We start from the raw sequence: 23,095 nt of genomic DNA on the forward strand, positions 1-23,095 counted from the left end.
CTTTCATTTTTCACAGAGGCTATTAGTCAAAATGTAACAGATGCTGGAGAGGACGTGGAGAAATAGGAATATTTTTACACTGCTGGTGGGAGTGCAAATTAGTTCAACCACCGTGGAAGACAGTGTGGCGATTCCTCAAGGAACTAGAACCAGAAATACCATTTGACCTAGCAATCCCATTACTGGGTATATACCCAAAGGATTATAAATGATTCTACTATAAAGACACATGCACATGTATGTTTATTGCAGCACTATTCACAATAGCGAAGACTTGGAACCTACCCAAATGCCTATCAATGATAGACTGGATAAAGAAAATGTGGCACATACACACCATGGAATACTATGCAGCCATAAAAAAGGATGAGTTCATGTCCTTTGCAGGGACATGGATGAAGCTGGAAACCATCATTCTCAGCAAACTAAGACAGGAACGGAAAACCAAACACCCCATGTTCTCACTCATAAGTGGGAGTTGAACAATAAGAACACATGGACACAGGGAGGACAACATTCCACACTGAGGACTGTTGTGGGGTGTGGGGGTAGGGATAGAATTAGGAGAAATACCTAATGTAGATGACGGGTTGATGGGTGCTGCAAACCACCATGGCACATGTATACCTATGTAACAAACCTGCATGTTCTGCACATGTATCCCAGAACTTAAAGTATAATAGGTATCAAGAGCCTTAAAACACTTTGACCTAATACTTCTTCTGATACATCTTTATCCTGAATAGTTAGAGAGGTATTGAGCAATTTCTAGTCACTATGTCAAATAATACAGAATTGGTTAAATAAATTATGGTATGCTCCCATGACTGAACACAATGCAGTTATTAATCAGCACTTTGGGAGGCCGAGACGGGCGGATCACAAGGTCAGGAGATCAAGACCATCCTGGCTAACATGGTGAAACCCCGTCTCTACTAAAAATACAAAAAACTAGCCGGGCGAGGTGGCGGGCGCCTGTAGTCCCAGCTACTCAGGAGGCTGAGGCAGGAGAATGGCGTAAACCCGGGAGGCGGAGCTTGCAGTGAGCTGAGATCTGGCCACTGCACTCCAGTCCGGGCGACAGAGCGAGACTCCGCCTCAAAAAAAAAAAAAAAAAAAAAAAAAAATCATGGTATATTGCAGGATTTACTAACTGGCACGACTGGCACTTTGGGCTGGATAATTCTTCGTTGTAGGCGGGCTGTCCTGTGAATTGTAAGATATTTTGTAGCAATCCTGGCCTCTACTGACTAGGTGTCAGTAACACCTCTTCCCCTAGTTGTGAAAATAAAAAATGTCTCCAGACATAAATGTTTCTGGGGTGGCAGAGTTGCTTAAGGTTGAAAACCACCTGTTGAAAATATTCTTTATGTAAAAAACACACAATACAATAAGTAGAAATGTAGTTATAAAAATTATAGTTAGTATGACTACATTATTTTAAATATACAAAACAAAAAGATAGGTATGCATATGAATAGAAAGATACAGACCATAACATTAATAATTGTTCTTTGGGTGGTAGGATTATGGGTGATTTTTTTCTTATACCTTTTCTATATAAACATGTATTAATTTTATAAAGAGAAGGGAAAATCAACAAATACTGTTATAAAAAAAAGTACCACTACCTTTACTAAAGATTAATGGTCTCCAAGAACGACTCATTTGAAACAAAAAGGAAAATACCTGTTATATTTATACACCACAAAATGTTTTCTAGAAGTCAACCTCATTGTCAAACTGTCCCACCTGTCTCACCCCTCAAAACTCACTCTACAAAAGCAGAGACATCACAGAGCTAGGGCATTCTGCTGATAGGAGCAGGTGGGCCAACGTGTACTGAATGAACTGAGCCTCAGAACACTGATCACATATTTGGGAGAAGGATAAGTGGAATTTAGTTTGATTTCAGTTTACATAATTAGTTAAATCCATTACTGCACATATTTGCCTTATGTTTTGTCTCATTTTTCATAAGAGAAAAAGTATAAGATTTTGCTAGACTTGGAAGGTGGTAAATGGAATCCCAATTGTTACAACAGTCAAGTTTAATAACATATTTGGACAAAATTTGGGTACACATTTTTTTCTGTTCAGATTTCACACTTAATGACATGAAAATGAGACTGAAATAGGAAGAGTAATACTCCAAAAAGGATTTATGAAGTATCTATATTTTTGCAATTCTGAGGGCAGTAATTAGGGAAAATGAAGAGATGCATTCCCTGGGCTGCATGAGAAAAAAAGCAAACACAGTATCTTATCACTGCTGGATCCATGTGTACAGGCACATAATAGATGTTACACATATTTCACGAATGAATGAATGAATGTCTGCTACAAACATACTAATTCTGGGCTAGGCACCTACATAGGCTAACTCACTGATTCCCATGTCCAAATGATTCTGTGGTGTAGGTATTAATGTTTGTTTTATAGATGGAAAAACTGAAGCTCAGCCAGATAAAGTAATTTGCCCAAGGCCAAGAGATTAATAACTTTTCATTATACAATTTTATTTTGAAGAATTCCATTTGCTAATTACATTATCTAGATAAACTCTGAGGACAAGCATAGCACGCTTGCTGAAAATATTCGATCATATGTCAGCCTCAGAATCCATAATTCTTATCCTTCTTGTTCCACAAAGGATGGAGTAGAAGACTGGGACCTAATTATATAGAGAGTAGGGTATTTCTCTTAACTACAAAATTTGTTTTTTAATATTTACAATTCAATGATAATTTAACCACAGAAGTGTAAAAAGTGTCTGTTCATATCCTTCACCCACACTTTTTGATGGGATTTTTTTTTTTTTTTCTGGTAAATCTGTTTAAGCTCCTTGTAGACTCTGGATATTAGCCCTTTGTCAGATGGACAGATTGCAAAATTTTTCTCCCATCCTGCAGAGCTGCCTGTTCACTCTGATGATAATTTCTTTTGCTATGTAGAAGCTCTTAATTAGATCCCATTTGTCAATTTTGGCTTTTGTTGCAATTGCTTTTGGTGTTTTAGTCATGAAGTCTTTGCCCATGCCTATGTCTTGAATGGTATTGCCTAAGTTTTCTTCTAGGGTTTTTATGGTTTTAGATCTTATGTTTAAATCTTTAATCCATCTTAATTTTTGTATAAGGTGTAAGGAAGGGTCCAGTTTCAATTTTGTACATATGGCTAGTCACTTTTCCCAATACCATTTATTAAATAGGGAATCCTTTCCCTATTGTTTGTCAGGTTTGTTGAAGATCAGATGGTTGTAAATGTGGGGCATTATTTCTGAGACCTCTATTCTGTTCCACTAGTCTATATATCCGTTTTGGTACCAGTACCATGTCGTTTTGGTTACTGTGGCCTTGTAGTATAGTTTGAAGTCAGGTAGCATGATGCCTCCAGCTTTGTTCTTTTTGCTTAGGACTGTCTTGGCTATACGAGCTCTTTTTTGGTTCCATATGAAATTCAAAATAGTTTTTTTCTAATTCTGTGAAGAAAGTCAATGGTAGCTTGATGGGGATAGCATTAAATCTATAAATTACTTTGGGCAGTATGGCCACTTTCATGATATTGATTCTTCCTATCCACCAGCATGGAATGTTCTTCCATTTGTGTGTGTCCTTGCTTATTTCCTTGAGTAGTGGTTTGTAGTTCTCCTTGAAGAGGTCCTTCACATCTCTTGTAAGTTGGATTCCTAGATATTTTATTCTCTTTGTAGCATTTGTGAATGGGAGTTCACTTATGATTTGGCTCTCTATCATTGGTGTGTAGGAATGCTTGTAATTTTTGCACATTGATTTTGTATTCTGAGACTTTGCTGAAGTTGTTTATCAGCTTAAAGAGTTTTTGGGCTGAGGTGATGGGGTTTTCTAAATATACAATCGTGTCATCTGGAAACAGAGATAATTTGACTTCCTCTTTTCCTATTTGAATATCATTTCTTTCTTTCTCTTGCCTGATTGCCCTGGCCAGAACTTGTAATACTATGTTGAATAGGAGTGGTGAGAGGGGCATCCTTCTCTTGTGCTGGTTTTCAAAGGGAATGTTTCCAGCTTTTGCCCATTCAGCATGATATCAGATGTGGGTTTGTTATAAATGGCTCTTATTATTTTGAGATATGTTCCATCAATACCTAGTTTGAGTGTTTTTAGCATGAAGGGGTGTTGAATTTTTATTGAAGGCCTTTTCTGCATCTATTGAGATCACCATGTGGTTTTTGTTATTGGTTCTGTTTTTGTGATGCATTACATTTATTGATTTGTGTATGTTGAACTAGCCTTGCATTCCAGGGATAAAGCCAACTTGATCATGGTGCAAAAGCTTTTTAATGTGCTGCTGAATTCAGTTTGCCAGTATTTTATTGAGGATTTTTGCACTGATGTTCATCAGGGATATTGGTCTGAATTTTTCTTTGTTTTGTTGTGTCTCTGCCAGGTTTTGGTATCAGGATGATGCTGGCCTCATAAAATGTGTTAGGGAGGATTCCCTCTTTTTCTATTGTTTGGAATAGTTTCAGAAGGAATGGTACCAGCTCCTCTTTGTACCTCTGGTAGAATTCAGCCGTAAATCCGTCTGGTCCTGAGCCTTTTTTGTTTGGTAGGCTATTAATTACTACCTCAATTTCAGAACTTGTTACTGGTCTATTCAGGGATTCAACTTCTTCCTGGTTTAGTCTTAGCAGGGTGTATGTGTCCAGGAATTTATCCATTTCTCCTAGATTTTCTACTTTATTTGCATAGAGTTGTTTATAGTATTCTTTGATTGGTAGTCTGTGTTTCTGTGGGATCAGTGGTGATCTCCCCTTTATCATTTTTTATTGTATCTATTTGATTCTTCTCTTTTTTCTTATTAGTATGGCTACCAGTTTATCCATTCTGTTAATCTTTTCAAAAAACCAGCTCCTGGATGCATTGATTTTTTGAAGGGTTTTTCATGTCTCTATTTCCTTCCGTTTTTCTCTGATCTTAGTTATTTCTTGTTTTCTGCTAGCTTTTGAATTTGTTTGCTCTTGCTTCTCTAGTTCTTCTCATTGCGATGTTAGGGTGTCAATTTTAGATCTTTCTCGCTTTCTCCTGTGGGCATTTTGTGCTATAAATTTCCCTCTACATACTGCTTTAAATGTGTCCCAGAGATTCTGGCATGTTGTATCTTTGTTTTTATTGGTTTCAAAGAACTTATTTATTTCTGCCTTAATTTCGTTATTTATGCAGTAGTCATTCAGGAGCAGGTTGTTCAGTTTCCATGTAGTTGTGTGGTTTTGAGTGAGTTTCTTAATCCTGAGTTCTAATTTGATTGCACTGTGGTCTGAGACACTGTTTGTTATGATTTCTGTTCCTCTGCATTTGCTGAGGAGTGTTTTATTTCCAAATGTGTGGTCAATTTTAGAATAAGTGCTATGTGGTGCTGTGAAGAACGTATATTCTGTTGATTTGGGGTGACGAGTTCTGTAGATGTCTATTAGATCCACTTGGTCCAGAGCTGAGTTCAAGTCCTGAATATCCCTATTAATTTTGTCTCATTGATCTAATATTGACATAGGGTGTTAAAGTCTCCCACTATTTCACATTGTGTGAAAGTGTCTCTTTGTAAGTCTTTAAGAACTTGCTTTTTGAATCTGGGTGCTCCTATATTGGGTGCATATCCATTTAGGATAGTTAGCTCTTCTTGTTGCATTAATCCCTTTAGCATTATGTAACGCCCTTGTCTTTTTTGGTCTTTGTTGGTTTAAAGACTGTTTTATCAGAGGCTAGGATTGCAACCCCTGCTGTTTTCTTTTTCTTTTCTTTTCCTTTTTTTTTTTTTTTTTTTTTGTTTTCCATTGGCTTGGTAAATCTTCCTCCATCCCTTTATTTTGAGCCTATGTGTGTCTTTGCATGTAAGATGGGTCTCCTGAACACAGCACACTGATGGGTCTTGACTCTTTATCCAATTTGCCAGACTGTGCCTTTTAGTTGGGGCATTTAGCTTATTTACATTTAAGGTTAATACAGTTATGTGTGAATTTGATCTTGTCATTATGATGCTAGCTGGTTATTTTGCCCTTTAGTTGATGTAGTTTCTTCATAGTTTCGATGGTCTTTACATTCTGCTTCATTTTTGCAGTGGCTGGTACCAGTTTTTCTTTTCCATATTTAGTGCTTCCTTCAGGAGCTCTTGTAAGGCAGGCCTGGTGGTGACAAAATCCCTCAGCATTTGCTTGTCTTTAAAGGATTTTATTTCTCCTTTGCTTATGAAGCTTAATTTGGCTGCATATGAAGTTCTGGGTTAAAAACTCTTTTCTTTAAGAATGTAGAATATTGGCCCCCACTCTCTTCTGGCTTCTAGGCTTTCTTCCGAGAGATCCCCTGTTATTCTGATGGCCTTCCCTTTGTGGGTAACCCGACCTTCCTCTGTGGCTGCCCTTAACATTTTTTCCTTTATTTCAACCTTGGTGAATCTGACGATTGTGTGTCTTGGGGCTGTCCTTCTCAAGGAGTATCTCTGTGGTGTTCTCTTATTTCCTGAATTTGAATGTTGGCCTGTGTTGCTAGGTTGGGGAAGTTCTCTTGGATAGTATCCAGAAGTGATTTTCCAACTTGGTTCCATTCTCCCCGTCACTTTCAGGTACACCAAACGTAGTCCCATATTTGTTGGAGGCTTTGTTCATTCCTTTTCATTATTTTTTCTCTAATCTTGTCTTCTTGCTTTATTTGAGTTGATCTTCAATCTCTGATATCCTTTCTTCCGCTTGCTCGATTCGGCTATGATACTTGTGTATGCATTCTGATGCTGTGTTTTTCAGTTCCATCAGGTCATTTATGTTCTTCTCTAAACTGTTTATTGTAGTTAGATAGTCCTCTAACCTTTTGTCAAGGTTCTTAGCTTCCTTGCATTGGGTTAGAACATGCTCCTTTAGCTCAGAGGAGTTTGTTATTACCCATCTTCTGAAGCCTACTTCTGTCAATTCGTCAAACTCATTATCCGTCCAGTTTTGTTCCCTCGCTGGCAAGGAGTTGTGATCCTTTGGAGAAGAAGAGGCATTCTGGTTTTTGGCATTTTCAGCCTTTTTTGCACATTTTTCCTCATCTTCGTGGATTTATCCAGCTTTGGTCTTTGCTGTTGGTGACCTCTGGATGGAGTGTTGGCTTGGTCATCCTTTTTTTTTTTTGATGTTGATGCTATTGCTTTCTGTTTGTTAGTTTACCTGGTAACAGGCCCCTCTGCTGCAGGTCTGCTGGAGTTTGCTGGGGGTCCACTCTAGACCCTGTTTTCCTGGGTATCACCAGCAGAAGCTGAAGAATAGCAAAGATTGCTGCCTGTTCCTTCCTCTGGAAGCTTCATCCCAGAGGGCATCCGCCAAATGCCAGCCAGAGCTCTCCTGTATGAGGTGTCTGTCGACCCCTGCTGGGGGGTGTCTCCCTGTCAGGAGGCTCGAGGGTAAGGGACCCACTTGAGGAGGCAGTCTGTCACTTAGCAGAGCTCAAGTGCTGTGATGGGAGATCCACTGCTCTCTTAAGAGCCAGCAAGCAGGAACGTTTTAGGTCTGCTGAAGCTGTGCCCACAGCCGCCCCTTCACCCAGGCACTCTGTTCCAGGGAGATGGGAGTTTTATCTGTAAGTCTCTGCCTCTGATTGGGACTGCTGCCTTTCTTTCAGAGATGCCCTGCACAGAGAGGAGGAACCTAGAGAGGCGGTCTGGCTATCAGGTTATTTGGCACTGTGGTGGGCTCCACCTAGTCCAAACTTCCCAGTGGCTTTTTTTACATTGTGAGTGGAAAACCACCTACTCAAGTGTCAGTAATGGTGGACGTCCCTCCCCCCACCAGGCTCGAGTGTTCCCCGTTGATTTCAAACTGTTATGCTTGCAGTGAGAATTTCAAGCCAGTGGATCTTAGCTTGCTGGGCTCCGTTTGGGTGGGATCCACTGAGCAAGACCACTTGGCTCCCTGGCTTCAGCCTCCTCTCCAGGCGAGTGAATGGTTCTGTTTCTCTGGTTCCAGGTGCCACTAGGGTACAAAAAAAAACTCCTGCAGCTAGCTTGGTGTCTGCCCAAATGGCCGCCCAAGTTTGTGCTTGAAACCCAGGACCCTCGTGGTGTAGGCACCCAAGGGAATCTCCTGGTCTGCAGGTTGCGAAGCCTATGGGAAAAGCGTAGTATCTGGGCTGGATAGCACAGTCACTCATGGCACAGTCCCTCATGGCTTCCTTTGGCTAGTGGAGGGAGTTCCCCAACCACTTGAGCTTCCCGGGTGAGGCAACACCCCACCCTGCTTCTGCTCACCCTCTGTGGGCTGCACCCACTGTATAACCAGTCCCAGGGAGATGAACCAGGTACCTCAGTTGGAAATGCAGAAATCACCTGCCTACTGTGTTGGTCTCACTGGGAGCTGCAGACCAGAGCTGTTCCTATTTGGCCATCTTGCCTGGGAATCAACCAGTTTAAATTCTTTTAAACATTTACTTAAAAAAACAGAAGCTCTAACAGCGAGGACAGAAAACAAACATGTATATAAGGGTCCTTTATAACCACAATTCAAATGTCTGAGAGAGGGCTTCACAGGTTCCAAAGCATTTACATTATCTTCTCCAAAGCTCACAATAGCTTTATGAAGTAGAAAGACGTCATTATTTTCTTTTGAAGTTAAAGAGGCCCCTAGCGGTAAATAATTTGTGAATAAAATTTCATGCTGGTGAGGAGTAGAATGGCAACTGGAATTTAGGTCTTTAGGCTTATTGATAAACGCTTCCAATTTTCTACTTTGAAAATGTGTTAAAAAATACTTGAAAAACTAAGAACTTGAACTTCTTTAAATAATCTCTAAAATGCCACACAACTGCTTAAATATAGTAAATATTCTTAGGTTTATGTTTTTAGTATGTAGAGAATAAATACTTCAAGGATAAATACGTTCAGGTGTCATCCTTAAGTTTGAAAGCCATTTATTAAAAGACAAAGTGGAGGATGATGGGAGACAGCAGGCAGGGAAAAATGGGAAAAGACCACAGCATTTTCTTATTATGGATATGCAGAAAATATTTAGAAGAACCTCGAGCCCCTGGACAGCTAACAAAGTTCTAAGGGCTTTACTCTTTCAAAGAGCCTAGAATTTTATCTATATCATCCTATCATACCCATATGTATTTACTTCAGATCTTCTGTATAATTTATAAAGCCCTAAAATTCTTAGAAATAGCTTTTAATGATTATAGAAATGCTTTAGGAAGTATGATAGCTTATTCAATTCACTTTTTGTAAAAAGATTGTTCTGAACTTCCTACTGCTATTAAATCTTTTTAGGGGAAATGGAGCATATATTCATTTAAATTATCTTCTTATTTTAGTTTACTGGGCTGGGCTCTTTAATCAATAAAATAAGTTTTTACTTTTGTTATCCTTTCTGTCCCATTCCACTACTGAGTTCAGCTTGACTAGAACTTTTTTCTATTGTCTATACCAGCACTTCCCAAAGTGGGTACCAAGGATCACTAGTGATAGAGTGAAGAAGTGTTAATGCAAACAAACAAAAGTAAAGGGAATTTTGCTAAACGATGTATAAAAAAATTCCTCTCTTGGAAAGTCACAAAGGATACTAACATATACAAAGCTTTAGAAATCCCATCCCATGTTTAATTTTGCTTAATCTATTCTCACCAAATTTTAATTTTATCAGCCCTATTATAACAAGAAAAATCTTGCATTACCAAACTGGCTACATTGCAACATTTTCAGTGAAACCCAACTCAGTGTAAACCACATAACATGATCATAAAGTCCAACGTGCATCTTAGTGACACATATATAAGGTTGCCTAGATCTTGCCAGACAGTGTTTCTTTGAGGGAAGAGGAACATTTAACATGATTTCCAGTTAGAGAATTATCGGTTTATTTTTTTTCTTTGAAGGAGCTTCCTGGCCAATCAAAGCTCCAACCAGACAAGTTAAGGCCTAGACTTACTACACAGGTATAAAAAGCTAAACACAGAGCTAATATCAGTTTAATACCTTTTATCTTTAAATGCTAATTTCTCCAACTGGCTTCTCCAAATTATATCATCCTCTGTTTTATTGAAGAACATCAGCTTCACTTTCCTTAAAAGAAAAACAAAAATTCAGAAATAACTAATTAATTACATGTATAATATGCACAAATAGCAAGTCTAAAGTGAACCAGCATGAATGTTTTAGTGCCCAGTAGGTAATTAAAAATCATCAAAAACTGAAATGAGATAGAAGAACCTACTTAATACCTAGGATTAGAGGAGGCAGAGTAAGAAATGATGAATGAGGAAATGGTAACATGTCTATTAAGGTCCAGTGAGTAATCAACTTAGAATACCTTATACTAATATAACAGCCTCAAAAAGGATAGTAATTAGAGACAAAATTACATACCTGAGACTGGGTATATCAGTCAAAGCATAATTCAGTATTTTAACCATTGGTGTGAAGCCTGTTCCAGCTGCCAACAAAAAGAGATCTTCTAATTCTTGGAACTTGGATATTTTAAAATTGCCCTCAGGACTGCTTACAGAAACAAAATCTCCTAAACAATGAAATACAAACTAAATCAGAAAAAAAACACAAACAAACCGAAAAACCCAGCCGGGAAATTAAGAAGCCAAAAGTAACTGAATTTAAAACACTGAGGAGTAACAGTATAAATACTTAGCTTGCAGACTATGTATCAGTCTTTAAGATAAATAAGTAGTCTTAAGGATACTCATTAGACCCCTAAGTATGTCTGAATTATATCATTACAGTCAAATTAATAATGAGGTTTTATGGTATAATTTCCCACCACTATTTTCCCAAACCATCAGAAGTCTGAAATTTACAAACTACTGCAAAGTACTTATCCACAAATTATCAATAAAGGATTGATTGCTAAACTAAATTTTAAGTACCTCAAAAGCAGAGTCCACATATATCTGTCTTACATGGTACAGAGTAAAGAATGGATATTCACTATTTACATATTGATTATTAACCATAGTAACAGGATTAGTAGGAGAGAAAACTGAAATAGAAATGTATTCTAAAATCTTATGTTGATAAACACACCAACTTCTCTTCCACCAAATTTTTGAAAAGACCTATTAATTAAGAAAGGCTGTTCTGAGTTTAATTCCCATAAAAACAAAGCAAGATCAGAAATGCAGTCAACTATACTTAGAGCATGCCACTTTCCAATCTAGCATCAACACAGTTGAGAAATCAGTGCCCATTTTCTACAGTTCAGTTGATATAATCACCATGTACCATTCATATAAGAAAATTATCTTTAGGACTAGATTCAGAAACTTGAAATGTAATCTTAAAAATGAAAAATAAAGCTGTGTATAATTTTTGAATGATTTAAAATACTCTATTTTAAAATGCTTGGATGCTCACAATTTTTCCTTTGTTTTCCATTGCAGGATAGTAAGAATCTTGCAGTAGTTGATCAAGTAAGTATTTGAGAACAGGGGTGGGCGTGGTGGCTCACGCTTGTAATCCCAGCACTTTGGGAGGCCAAGGCAGGTGGATCACCTGAGGTCGGGAGTTCAAGACCAGCCTGACCAATATGGAGAAACCCTGTCTCTACTAAAAACACAAAAAATTAGCTGGGCATTGTGGCACATGCCTGTAATCCCATCTACTCGGGAGGCTGAGGCAGGAGAATTGCTTGAACCCAGGAGGCGGAGGTTGCTGAGGCAGGAGAATCGCTTGAACCCAGGAGGCGGAGGTTGCAGTGAGCCGAGATCGCGCCATTGCACTCCAGCCTGGGCAACAAGAGCAAAACTCCGTCTCAAAAAAAAAAAAAAAAACAACAGAAGCTCCTTGTTATAGTTTGAAAAACACCGTAAGATTAGAATGTCCTTAGGAAAGCCAGATGGTTGTTTACCAAAGAAGCCTCAGAGGACAGTATTAACTTGGTAACTTTTACCCACAGCCCAGTCTTTCCAATGCTAACAAAATTGATTAGACTCATGTAAGATAACTGATGCTAATCAAATTCAGAAGAGATTAAAGCACACATGCCAGAATGGCACAGCTGGGATTACATGTATCTAGTGACCTGAACATTACATGTCCCGCTGGGGATATCTTGTTTCCAGTATCAGAACACACGGAAAGCCAAATTAATGATGTAAAATCATGCTGCTTAGTGAACATGGGATTGAAAGAGAGATGGATAATTGCATGGGTTCATTCATTTAATGTACAACTCTCTAAGTGACACAAATATTTGTGCCATGTTGAGCCTCCCTAAATGAAGCTGAAATAATACTTCATCTTGTTCTTTGAGCTTTCCCTTCCCACGCTCTAGGACAACTCTTCACCCTGCTATGTTTGCAAAAATCTCCGTAAATAGGCTGTAACACCATTCCTTAAGTTTCCACTTATTGTATTATAATTATGTGTCAGTCCTTCTTTCACAAGGTGATAGTCACCTTCACTAGATTTGTAGGTACTTCAAAATACTTCAGGTTCAAATTCATATATAATATTTTGGTTTACGTAACCAAAGGTGACTAATCATATCTCTTATGTGAAGTAGATATAATTAGCAGATTCATATCTACTACATTTCAGAAAGTAATGTAATTTTGTTTATTTCCAAATTTCAGTAATCCATTTCACTGATATCCCAAAATATTGCTAATGCTGCCTTGGAGAGAGGAACATTTTTGCCATTAGGTAAAAAGCAGTGAAAAGAAAATACAGAAAAAGGAGTAAGAGATGCTAAAAGGGTGCAGAAGCAAGAGAAGTTTTTAAATCTTAATATATCTTATTATAGTTCTTTATTTATTCTTTCAAAGTACCTTTACTGGCTGGGCACAGTGGCTCACACCTGTGATCCCAGCACTTTGGGAGGCCAAGGTGGGCCAATTACCTAAGGTTAGGAGTTCAAGACCAGCCTGGCCAACATAGTGAAAACTCATCTCTACTACTTAGTCAGCATGGTGGTGTGTGCCTGTAATCCCAGCTACTTGGAAGGCTGAGGCAGAAGAATCACTGAACCCAGAAGGCAGAGGTTGCAGTGAGCTGAGATCAAGCCACTGCACTCCAGCCTGGGTGGCAGACCGTCTCAAAAATAAAACAAAAAAACAAAAAAACAAAGTACATTTACTGACAGCCTATTATGTACCAACTGCCATGCCACGTGTTGGAAATACAAAGATAAGACAATTTCTGCTCTTAAACTCAGTCTTCTAATTGAGGAATATATTTATTCTTATAATAGAGCTATGAATAAACTGTTGTTATTGGGGGTTTCAGGGGAGGAGGAGGGCTCCATAAAGTGATACTCTGTTTGGGTCTTTTTATTTATTATTATTATTATTTTTTTGAGAGTCTCGCTCTGTTGCCCAAGCTGGAATACAGTGGCATGATCTTGGCTCACCGCAACCTCTGCCTCCCGGGTTTCAGTGATTCTTCTGTCTCAGCCTTCCAAGTAGTTGGGATTAACAGATGCCCGCCACCATACCTGGCTAATTTTTGTATTTTTAGTAGAAACGGAGTTTCCCCATGTTGGCCAGGCTGGTCTCAAACTCCTGACCTCAAGTGATCTGCCTGCCTCAGCCTCCCAAAATGCTGGGATTACAGGCATGAGCCACCACACCCAGCCCACGTTTGGGTCTTTTTAAAAAAGTACTTGACAGGTAAAGAAAAGGTTGATGGGCATCTTGGGTGTGGCAACTGCATGTACCTGTGAATGAGGATGACAAATCTGTGGAACTCTGAGTAGCACAAGTATTTTTGTATAGCAAGAGATGAAGCTGGAGAGATTATCAATGTCTTTGTAGGTCATGCAGTATAGATAGTGGGGACCCATCAGAGGTTTCAGAGCTGCAAAGCAGCTAGGGTCAATTGTGAGAAAACAGTTAGAAGCCAACAAAGATGTGATGAAGGCTTACTATAAGACAGTGGCCGAAGAGGTAGCTGAAAAAGCCATTGAGATGTATACTCAACAAAACTTAGTGGCTGACTGGACTGGGAGAGAGAAAGTGGGAAGAAACAAGGCTGACTTGAGTTTCCAGATTGGATCAAGGATGAACAGTGATGCTGCAAATAATAAAAACAGGGAATATGGAGGAAGGCCATGCTGGGTGGGACAAAGAGAAGATAACTTTGGTTGTAGACATGTTGAGTTAAAGATATTTGACAGACTCCTACATGGAGATAACGAGAGGACAATCTGATCCAATCTAGAGCACAAATGAGGTTACAAAAATGTAAAAATACTAACCAATCTGAAGACGATCAAGCTCTGGTGTGAAGAGTCCAGTGTGATAGATTTTTATCAAAAAATAGATGTATTTATTGTTGGGAAGAACTGGTTCCTTGAACTCTGACAGTAAGGAACCGGATACAGGTGTATATGGCTTTACTATTTCTGTACCTAGAAAAAAAAAATCACAGCAAAAAAATTAAACTCTAAAAATCCAAAAATCTCTTAATGAAGATGAAACGTCCAAATTTTATGATACCATCAGTATATATTTAAAACTATATACCTAATGGGTATATAATTTTAATGATTTTTCTGTATGTATATAGTATATATGTATATATACCCCAAGCCTATATGTGCCAAAACAATTTTCACAAATCAATATTGTATCCATAATATAAACAATCTGTTTTTATTATGTATAGTCTAATTTAATAGAAACATACAGTAATAAGTTTAGACAACCATCTATTCCATCAGCAAATAAACTTTGTAATGGGCCACAACAAAAACCGCATCAAAAATTTACCATGGAGATGTAAAAAAAAGTATTTACCTTATAATTTTAATTATACACCAAATTTTAAAAAATGGTTACTGATGACCAGTGGGATCATTTAGGGGAGAAAAAGGAAGAAATTTCACTTTTTACTTTATGTACTTTAAATTGTTTTAATATTTTAACATATTACATATTACTTTGGTAACTGAATAAAAAGAATGTTAATCCAGCTACTTCTAACAAAACATTATTTTCTTAAAGAGTAAAATAAATAACTCATTTTATTTTAGGTAGCCAAATCCCAAAGAGAAGAATCATCACATGTTTGAAAGACCAAAAAATTTTATGCATTGCTCCTTAATGTATACAAAATACATATATTAATTAAAATGCACTGGCAATAACTGGAGAAGATACCAGCTCTTGAATTAGGTAGTCAGGCATTAGTGATGAAAAAGAGAAAACCAGCCATTAGTGATGAAAAACAGAAAACCTTAACAGTGCCTTATCATAATATATCACATCTACTAAGACCTAGCTGGTAACATTTTAGACAATTGCCGGAAACACTACAGCTGACAGGAGAATTTTACTGTTCGCAGCTTCAAAAGGTGAAGAAAATGTTGGACATCAGTAACAAGTGTATTCAAAATAAGTGAGGTAAATTTAGGATAAAAATGAAAGAAAGAAGAAGTCATATTTATACATTTATAGAGCTTCTGATACTGGTAGCACATAGAATAAAATCATTTCCAATCATTCACTCATTTTAAATTTTATAGATTCAACTTCATAAATGATACAACCCTAAGTAGCTACTAAGAGACACCAGTATGAGCTTCTAGTAGTTGTCTTCACAGAGGACTATTTGTGCAGTCTCTCATCTCTTTCCTTTAGGGTTTTGTTAGTAATAAATTACAATGCTGGTGGAATCATCTGTCTAAACTACCGGCAATATCTTTGTTCCACATGACAGTATGGTACAGCTATAGTTCCAACATGTAGAACACGTTGCAGTCACAAACCTAGATTCTGACTATCACTAAATCTAGCTGCCTGGAAACATTTATTAATAACTTAAATGGTTGTTTTCTAGAGAGAATAGTACTGATTTTGAACTGCTTATAAAAGAAGAAAATGTGTCCCAAAGCCTCTATTCACCTTACCTGTAATAGGTAGCTTGAGGTAAACATGTTGCCCAATGGGCACTTGAAGATGAGTGCTTGGTGGCAGCATCAAACAGAAAAGCCTCGTATCATGAGTAACATTTTCCTTGGAAATTAATTGGCACTTTCTGTAGTACAAACCTAAAAAGTGATTCATTTTCTCTTATTGATACATAAATTAATAAGAAGTAATACTAAACCACTAAGAGAAAGCACATACTCAGCTTCTGTTTTCTAGAAAGCTTCAACTTCACTAAAATGCCTATACATTTAAAAAATTAATCAATATTTTAAGGTTAATTTTTCCATTTTATTTTCTGAAATATCTGTTGACCAAGACCTGTAAATACTTCTATAACTTGAAAGATGAGCTTAATGAGTGTTATTTCCTCACATCTGTTATTATAGCATGTTAAACCATTATGCTCTAAAAAAAAAAACCTAATTTTATTTGATAATGAATAAGTTTACATTCTAAAGTCTTTTTAAAAAAATTTTTTTTTAAGAGATGGGGTTTCACCATGTTGCCCAGGCTGGTGTCGAACTTCTGGACTCAAGCAATCCACCCACCCTGGCTTCCCAAAGTGTTGAGATTACAGGCATGAGCCACTGTACATTCTGAAATCTTTTCTCACACAATGGAAAAGTCCTGAAGCTCAAGCCTTTAAGGCTTAACAACAGTAGCACTATTAAGCAATTTTAGAATATCTCTTTGACAAAGGCAAGAAGATATACATTCTTATGTCTCTATGTTTGTGTGACTGTATTATATATATATGATTAGAGAACATTTTAACTGTCACAAAATGATTAAAATAAAAATTTTTATGCTTAAAGGTGTAGGTTTTGGTATCTGGAAAATTAATACAAGTGAAAAGTTGAAGATGGTAGGATTAGGATTATGGTACTAATACACAAATAGATAAAATGAATCAAATATTTTTATAAATACTAGAGAAATTTGAAATTAATATCCCAAGCTCAGAAAATATTGTTTGTATACAGAGCAAATAATACCATTTGAATTAGAAGAATTTATTATAGAAGTTCTGAAATAATTAAGATTTTCACTTGTAAATTCTCTTTGAACATAAATAGCATATTAGAATAATGTGAAGATATTAACTTTTTATTTCCTCTCTCAAAATAGTATTTACAGAGATGTAAAAGAATAAATCCTGATAATATATTTCTTATTCTAGTTATTCTCTTTTTTTAACCCCAAAATATTCAAGTAGGTGCAGAAATATTTTCTCTAGATCTTAGAAAGTGAAGCGCCAACAGCTAATAATCAACGCTTAGTGGAAAACTGAAATTCACATATAATCCTAAGAAATCATTTTAGTCACAAGTGAATCCAACTTCCCTTCTCCCTTTTGCTCCCCACAGATCAGTCACTCAATTTTCCACCTGCTATCATGGTAGCAGTAAGTATATAAGCTTAGACTACATCACTTTATGCAAAGACCCTGGAGTATCACTTGAGGTCACCTCACTCTAGTGCTAGGGCACAGGTTTGGACCAGATTATGGCTAAGAGTCCACCCTAAAGTTATCCTGGAAGGCCTAACAAGCACTGGCCTAACCAAAGGGTCAAAGGACATAGGCCCATGCACAAAGAGAAATGAAGGTGCAAATGATCTCTTTATTTCTTTCTCCAGACCCTTTCTGGAACCCACAGTAAGAATACAACTAGAGACCCACACACTATATACATATAGATATTTAACAGTTATAAATCAGACAAATAACTGTCAAAGTATGTTCTATGCTGTATCTTGAAATATACAGCTTCACAAGGTCCTAGAAGGCTAGGTTCAAATTTGGGATTCTTAAACTCCTCAGAATATCAGTGAGATGGCAGAGGAATGAGACCTGCACTCCCACTGCCTGCCCCCATTGTCTTCTCATCCTTGGCTGTCTGACTCTGAGTAGGGGCTTAAATGGGTGTAGATACATTAACCCACAGGCTCAAGCTCATGTACTAGCTTTTCACATAAACAGCCCTGGCCACTCCTTGGATAGAAGTAGATTTGGGGTCGTTTGGGCAGGGAATTCCATGGTTCTAGATACCAAGAAGTTGAAAGAAAGAGGATGAGCTCCAGGTGGATACTTCGTGGTCTTGCAATACTCCTTACCTTGTGGGAGGGGTGTGGCTATGACTGGAGATAGTCACGTGGGGCTCTCCAAGTGTGGAACCCAGGGCAGATGCCCTTCTTGTGCAGGTCTAAGGACCACAGTGTTGTTTTCTTCTAATAAAATCTAGTGCATATCATTTTGATAACTTTACAGCTAGATGAAAATGCTCACCTTCTGGACTGACAATTTCTACTCTAGTATTTGCTAGAAAAGTTTGCTATAGTAACTATGCAACTCTCCAATGATATTTAAAACACAAGGAAATACTGGGTTACAGTGATTTACTGACTTTCCTTGTTAGAGAGTTGACACAGCATTCTTGTTATTTAACACTACTGAGATAATTTCAACGTTTTACCCACAAAAGGCTGACTATAATTTCAAAAGAACATCCTAACTATAGGTTCCAAGAATTTTAAGAAAGATTTAAGAAAGTTTTCATCTTTCAATTGCATCAAGGAGAAAGATAGCACAGACAGATGGGAACTGCAGCATATAAGGAAAAAGTATAAAGCAGATGGCACTGACTACTTCAGTCTGCACAATGCCATTATTTAACTGTCGGCTTTTTGGCTTTCTAAGCACAGGTAATTATACTAAAAAATGAGAAACTGAAAATAAAGACAGTAAAACAAAACCAAGACAGAAACATTACTGCCCCAAATACCTAACTTATTTGAATTAATACATACAATTAATACTGAGATACTCAGGGTAAGGCTGAAATACTGAGGATAATAAGACTATTTGAGCATACTTTTTTCTTAAGTTAAAAAGAAACTGTATTTTCCCTTTTAAAAAATAGCATTTCACAAGGCCAAAACAGAAAACACAGGTAAAGTCTTCAATGGGAGACAGAAGAGAAAGAGAAGACTGCACTAGGAGTCCACACTGCCTTCAACTGGCTTCTCCTTCTTGCACTTTTGAAGCACTGAGTTACTCTTACTTTCCCTGCTGGAAACAGAAGCTTATAGAAGTTAAAAAGCTTGTCCAACATCTCAGGGCATCTAGAAAAGACGTGGGATGGAGTAAGAAGCTATTAGGGTTTCTTGTCCCAACTCAGTAGGCCTTGTTTAAAAAGTTTGAGAACATGATTAGTAATTATTAGTAGCCAATCACTATAGACAAGTTGTGGATGCAATGAAAAAGCTCTCGAAGGAAATTTAAAGTCCTACTTCAGTGAGCACACGAATGTTATGATAAGAAAGCAAAATAGCCTTATTGCTGATATGTAGAAAGTTTGAGTGGTCTGGATAGATGAAACCAGCCAGAACACTCCCTTAAGCCAAAAACCTGATCCACAGCAAGGCCCTAACTCTCTTCAATTCTAGGAGGGCTGAGAGAGGTGAGGAAGCTCTAGAAGAAAAGTTGAAAGCTAGAAGTTGGTTTATGAGGTTTAAAGAGAGAAGCTATCTTTATGACATATATCTCCACCAGAGTTCTTGGGTGACTAGGTGCATTGTCAATGAATGACAACAATTCGAAAGGAATCTTTTTTTTTCCACATAGTAAGTCTCAACAGTGGGCTTCAAATATAGAAGTTTCACCATTCTAGATGCCATTAAGAACATTTGAGATTTATGGGAGGCAGTCAAAATAGCAACATTAGCAGGAATTTTAAAGGTGATTCCAATTCCCACGGATGGCTCTGAAGGGTTCAAGACTTCAGTGGAGGAAGTAACTGCAGATGTGGTGGAAATACAGCAAGAGAACTAGAATTAGAAGTGGAGTCTGAAGATGTGACTGAATTGCTGCAATCTCATGATAAAACTTGGAAAAGATGAGGAGTTGCTTCCTAGGGATGAGCAAAAAATGTGAGTTATTGAGATGGAATCTACTCCTGGTAAAGATGCTGTGAAATGTTGTTGAAATGACAACAGACAATTTAGAATGATACATGAACTTAATTGATAAAACAGCAACAGAGTTTGAGAGGACTGACTCCAATTTTGAAAGCAGTTCTACTATGAATAAAATGCTATCAGAGAATCTTCTGTGAAAGAAAGGGTAACTGATGTGGGCAAACTTTATTTTTTCTTAAGAAATTGTCACAGCTACCCCAACCTTCAGCAACCACCACCCTGATAAGTCACCAATCATCAGCATCGAGGCAAGACTCTCCACCAGCAAAAAGATTATGATTCACTGAAGACTCAGATGATTGTTAGCATTTTTTAGCAATATATTGTTTTTTAAATTAAGATGTGTAAGTTGTTGTTTAGACATAATGCTATTGCATACCTAACAGACTAAAGTATAATGTAAATATAACTTTTACATGCACTGGGAAACCAAAAAAATGGTGTGACTTGCTTTATTGTGATACTCCATTGCGATTGTCTGGAACCCAACCCACAACATCTCCAACATATGCCTGTAAGTGGCTGTTCACATACCAAAATTGTGAGACCTTTTTTTTTTTAAACCTTGTTTCCTAAGACAATTGACTGGGTTATTTGTTGGCAAATCTTTAAAATTACCTTTGTTTGGTGATCCAAGACTCCACATTAAAGACAATTATCAATTAAGATAAAATGCTAATGTTACCTTGTGTATAGAAATAGCAATTCAATTATCTATCGATTTCTGACCCTTATTAGAGAAGTTCCTCAGCCATCTCTTTCTCTATTGCTTTCTCTCCCCCTGCCTCTTTCTCCCACATAACCTCCACAGCTACTCACGCATAATCTTCATTTTCGGGAAGAAAAAAATTAATTGGAAGCATCATACTTATAAATTATATTGGTTCAATTCATACAATTTAAAATATTGACCTACTACATTTGGACTGAAGGTAAAAATGAAAGTTTCTCTTCTCTGGTTGATGTTCTTTCTGATATATGAATTCTTCATGTAAGTATCTTCTAGATTTGACATGAGAAAACATTATATTAAAAGTTTTTCAACTTATATGCTTGTTTTCAAACAAATTCTTTTAGCTAGGAAAGTAGTAAGACACAGCCAGCATGCTATTGTCATGAAGTCAATAATTACAGCAATACATATTGAAAATCTAGGAACCACATAATTGTCTATAAATCTTTAAGGCTACTCAAAGCAAGTTAATTATAATACTTTGCTGATGTAATCATTTGGCTTTGTTAGTGAATAAAATAACCTACAGTTTTTGTCATGATTTAAGGAGAAGAAAGGAGAAAGATGAAATTATCTTCGTTAATGCAGTGAAATAAACAAAAATATCTCCTAAACTCCAAGTCATTTTCCAAAGTGGAAAACCTTCACTGAAAAACACATTACAGCTCCAATTTCAACCAACAAAGTTAAATCTTTCTTTTTTTATGGTGGTTCAGGATTCAAGGAAAAATCAGCAGAAATAAAAGAATTAATGGAAAGCCTCAAGACATTACAGAGAATATCCGAATGATGGTTGTTCTAACTAGTTATTTCCAAATGCAGGTCAGCCCAGGTTCTCAGTATCATTTATTTCTTCGACATGGCTTTTACCTGGTTTGCTATGATTTTTCAATCACTAGATAAGAAAGATAATTTCAGGGAAAGAGATTTCACCCTAAAAATACCTTTTCATTTCCATTGTCCCTTATCTATTCTTTTCTGATCTGCTATATCACACTATCATTTCTCTATGTCCTCTCTCCTTACCTAATACCAAAAAATTCAGAACTCTTGCTCTAGTAAAATTAACCCACTAGAACTTCCCTACATGCCACTTATATTTTTCTCTCTCTACATCCAACAAAATGCCTGGCAAAATATGCAACCAGTAATGACCTGTAGCTCTACCTGGAAAGTCCAAAATAGTTTTGTTTTGTTTTTTTCTGAAAGCCATGGACCTCACTTTGAAAATACTGCTTCAAATTCACTTCCTTGAGGCAGTCATTCAAGGCCAAATTCATCTGTGTCTATTCACTTGGGGCTACCACAAAACATGTTTAGTTTGTACTGTATAACTTGTCCTTGTCAGCCTATTTCCTTATAAAAGTGTTCTTCAATTTCATGTTTGCTTCTTTTCTATCTTCCACCTGGGAAACTAAATTTCCCATACTCTTTGTTTCATTCCACAGTGCCTAAAACAGTCTTCCACACACAAGATGTACTCAAAATAAGGCTGCCTCATACTTTTCTGAAAATTATCTACAAATATATTTTCATAAGTATGAATTAAAAAGAAATACTGGTCTGTGTCCCTGGTTCCTGACACACAACTCCTAAAATCCTATAAACAGAGACACTAAAAGAATCTTCTGTTCTAATATTTGGTCTTTAACTCTGGTTCCTGACACTGAGCTGCTAAAACTTTTTGTCATTTCCTAAATACTATAAGTGTCTTAACAGAATTCCTAAATCCCTGCAATTTCCTGGGTGATAGGAGCATCTTTCGTTCTAATGGGGAGACTTTTGATAGGCTCCCGGATAGCCTCAAGATGGGACCTGTCTGCCTGGGAAACCAACCATGTGATTAAAGGACTGGAACCTGCAGCCCCCTTCCTAGACCTCTGAGAACAGGGCAGGCTGAAAGTTAAGCTGCTCACCAATGGTCAATGATGTAGTCAATCACACCTACATAATAAAACCCCCATAAAAAACCAAAATGACACGTTTTGAAAAGCTTGTGGAAAGCTGAACACATGAAAATGTTTGGAGGATGATGTAATCACTGAGGTCATGGAAGCTCTGTGCCCCTTTTCACATATTTGCCCTATGCATTTCTTCCACCCAGTTATTTACCTGTATCCTTTGTAATATCCTTTATAGTAAAATGATAAACTTACACGTTTCCCTGAGTTTTGTGAGCCATCCTAGCAAATTTTGGAACCCAAGAAGGAGGTTGTGACAACACTGATTTATAGGTGGCTGGTCAAAAGCAGAGGTCACAACCTGGAATTTGCAACTGGCATGTGTAGTAGGGGGCAGTCTTGTGGGACTAAGCCTTTAACCTGTGGGGTCTGCCCTAAACTCCAGGATGTATCAGACTTGAGTTAAATTGTAGGACAGACAGTTGGAGTTGCTGTAGAATTGGTTGTTGGTGAGAAGAAATTTCAAATTGTAGTGTTCTGAGTGGAGCAGTAAGACTAGGAAAAAGTTTGTTTTTTCCTATCTCATGCAATGAATTATATACGAT

The 23,095-nt window shown here is 37.3% G+C and overlaps 1 protein-coding gene across 5 annotated transcripts in view; it reads right to left on the reverse strand.

The window, feature by feature from the left end:
* LOC111538039 (cytochrome b5 reductase 4) overlaps positions 1–23,095 on the reverse strand; it is a 100,224-nt gene that overhangs the window by 10,390 nt on the left and 66,739 nt on the right. For 2 of the 5 annotated variants that reach the window (XM_023205208.2, XM_023205206.2), the window contains 5 exons: positions 20,769–20,858; positions 15,857–15,997; positions 14,204–14,356; positions 10,363–10,513; positions 9,973–10,059 (listed from right to left, as the gene is read on the reverse strand). In XM_023205208.2, the coding sequence (XP_023060976.1) occupies positions 9,973–10,059; positions 10,363–10,513; positions 14,204–14,356; positions 15,857–15,997; positions 20,769–20,858 (622 nt within the window). The remainder of the gene's footprint in view (positions 1–9,972; positions 10,060–10,362; positions 10,514–14,203; positions 14,357–15,856; positions 15,998–20,768; positions 20,859–23,095) is intronic. The other 3 variants (XM_023205207.2, XM_023205209.2, XM_023205210.2) reach the window with 2 other exon arrangements.

The sequence above is a fragment of the Piliocolobus tephrosceles genome, chromosome 5, assembly GCF_002776525.5.
Source record: "Piliocolobus tephrosceles isolate RC106 chromosome 5, ASM277652v3, whole genome shotgun sequence".
NCBI classification, from domain to species: Eukaryota; Metazoa; Chordata; class Mammalia; order Primates; family Cercopithecidae; genus Piliocolobus; species Piliocolobus tephrosceles.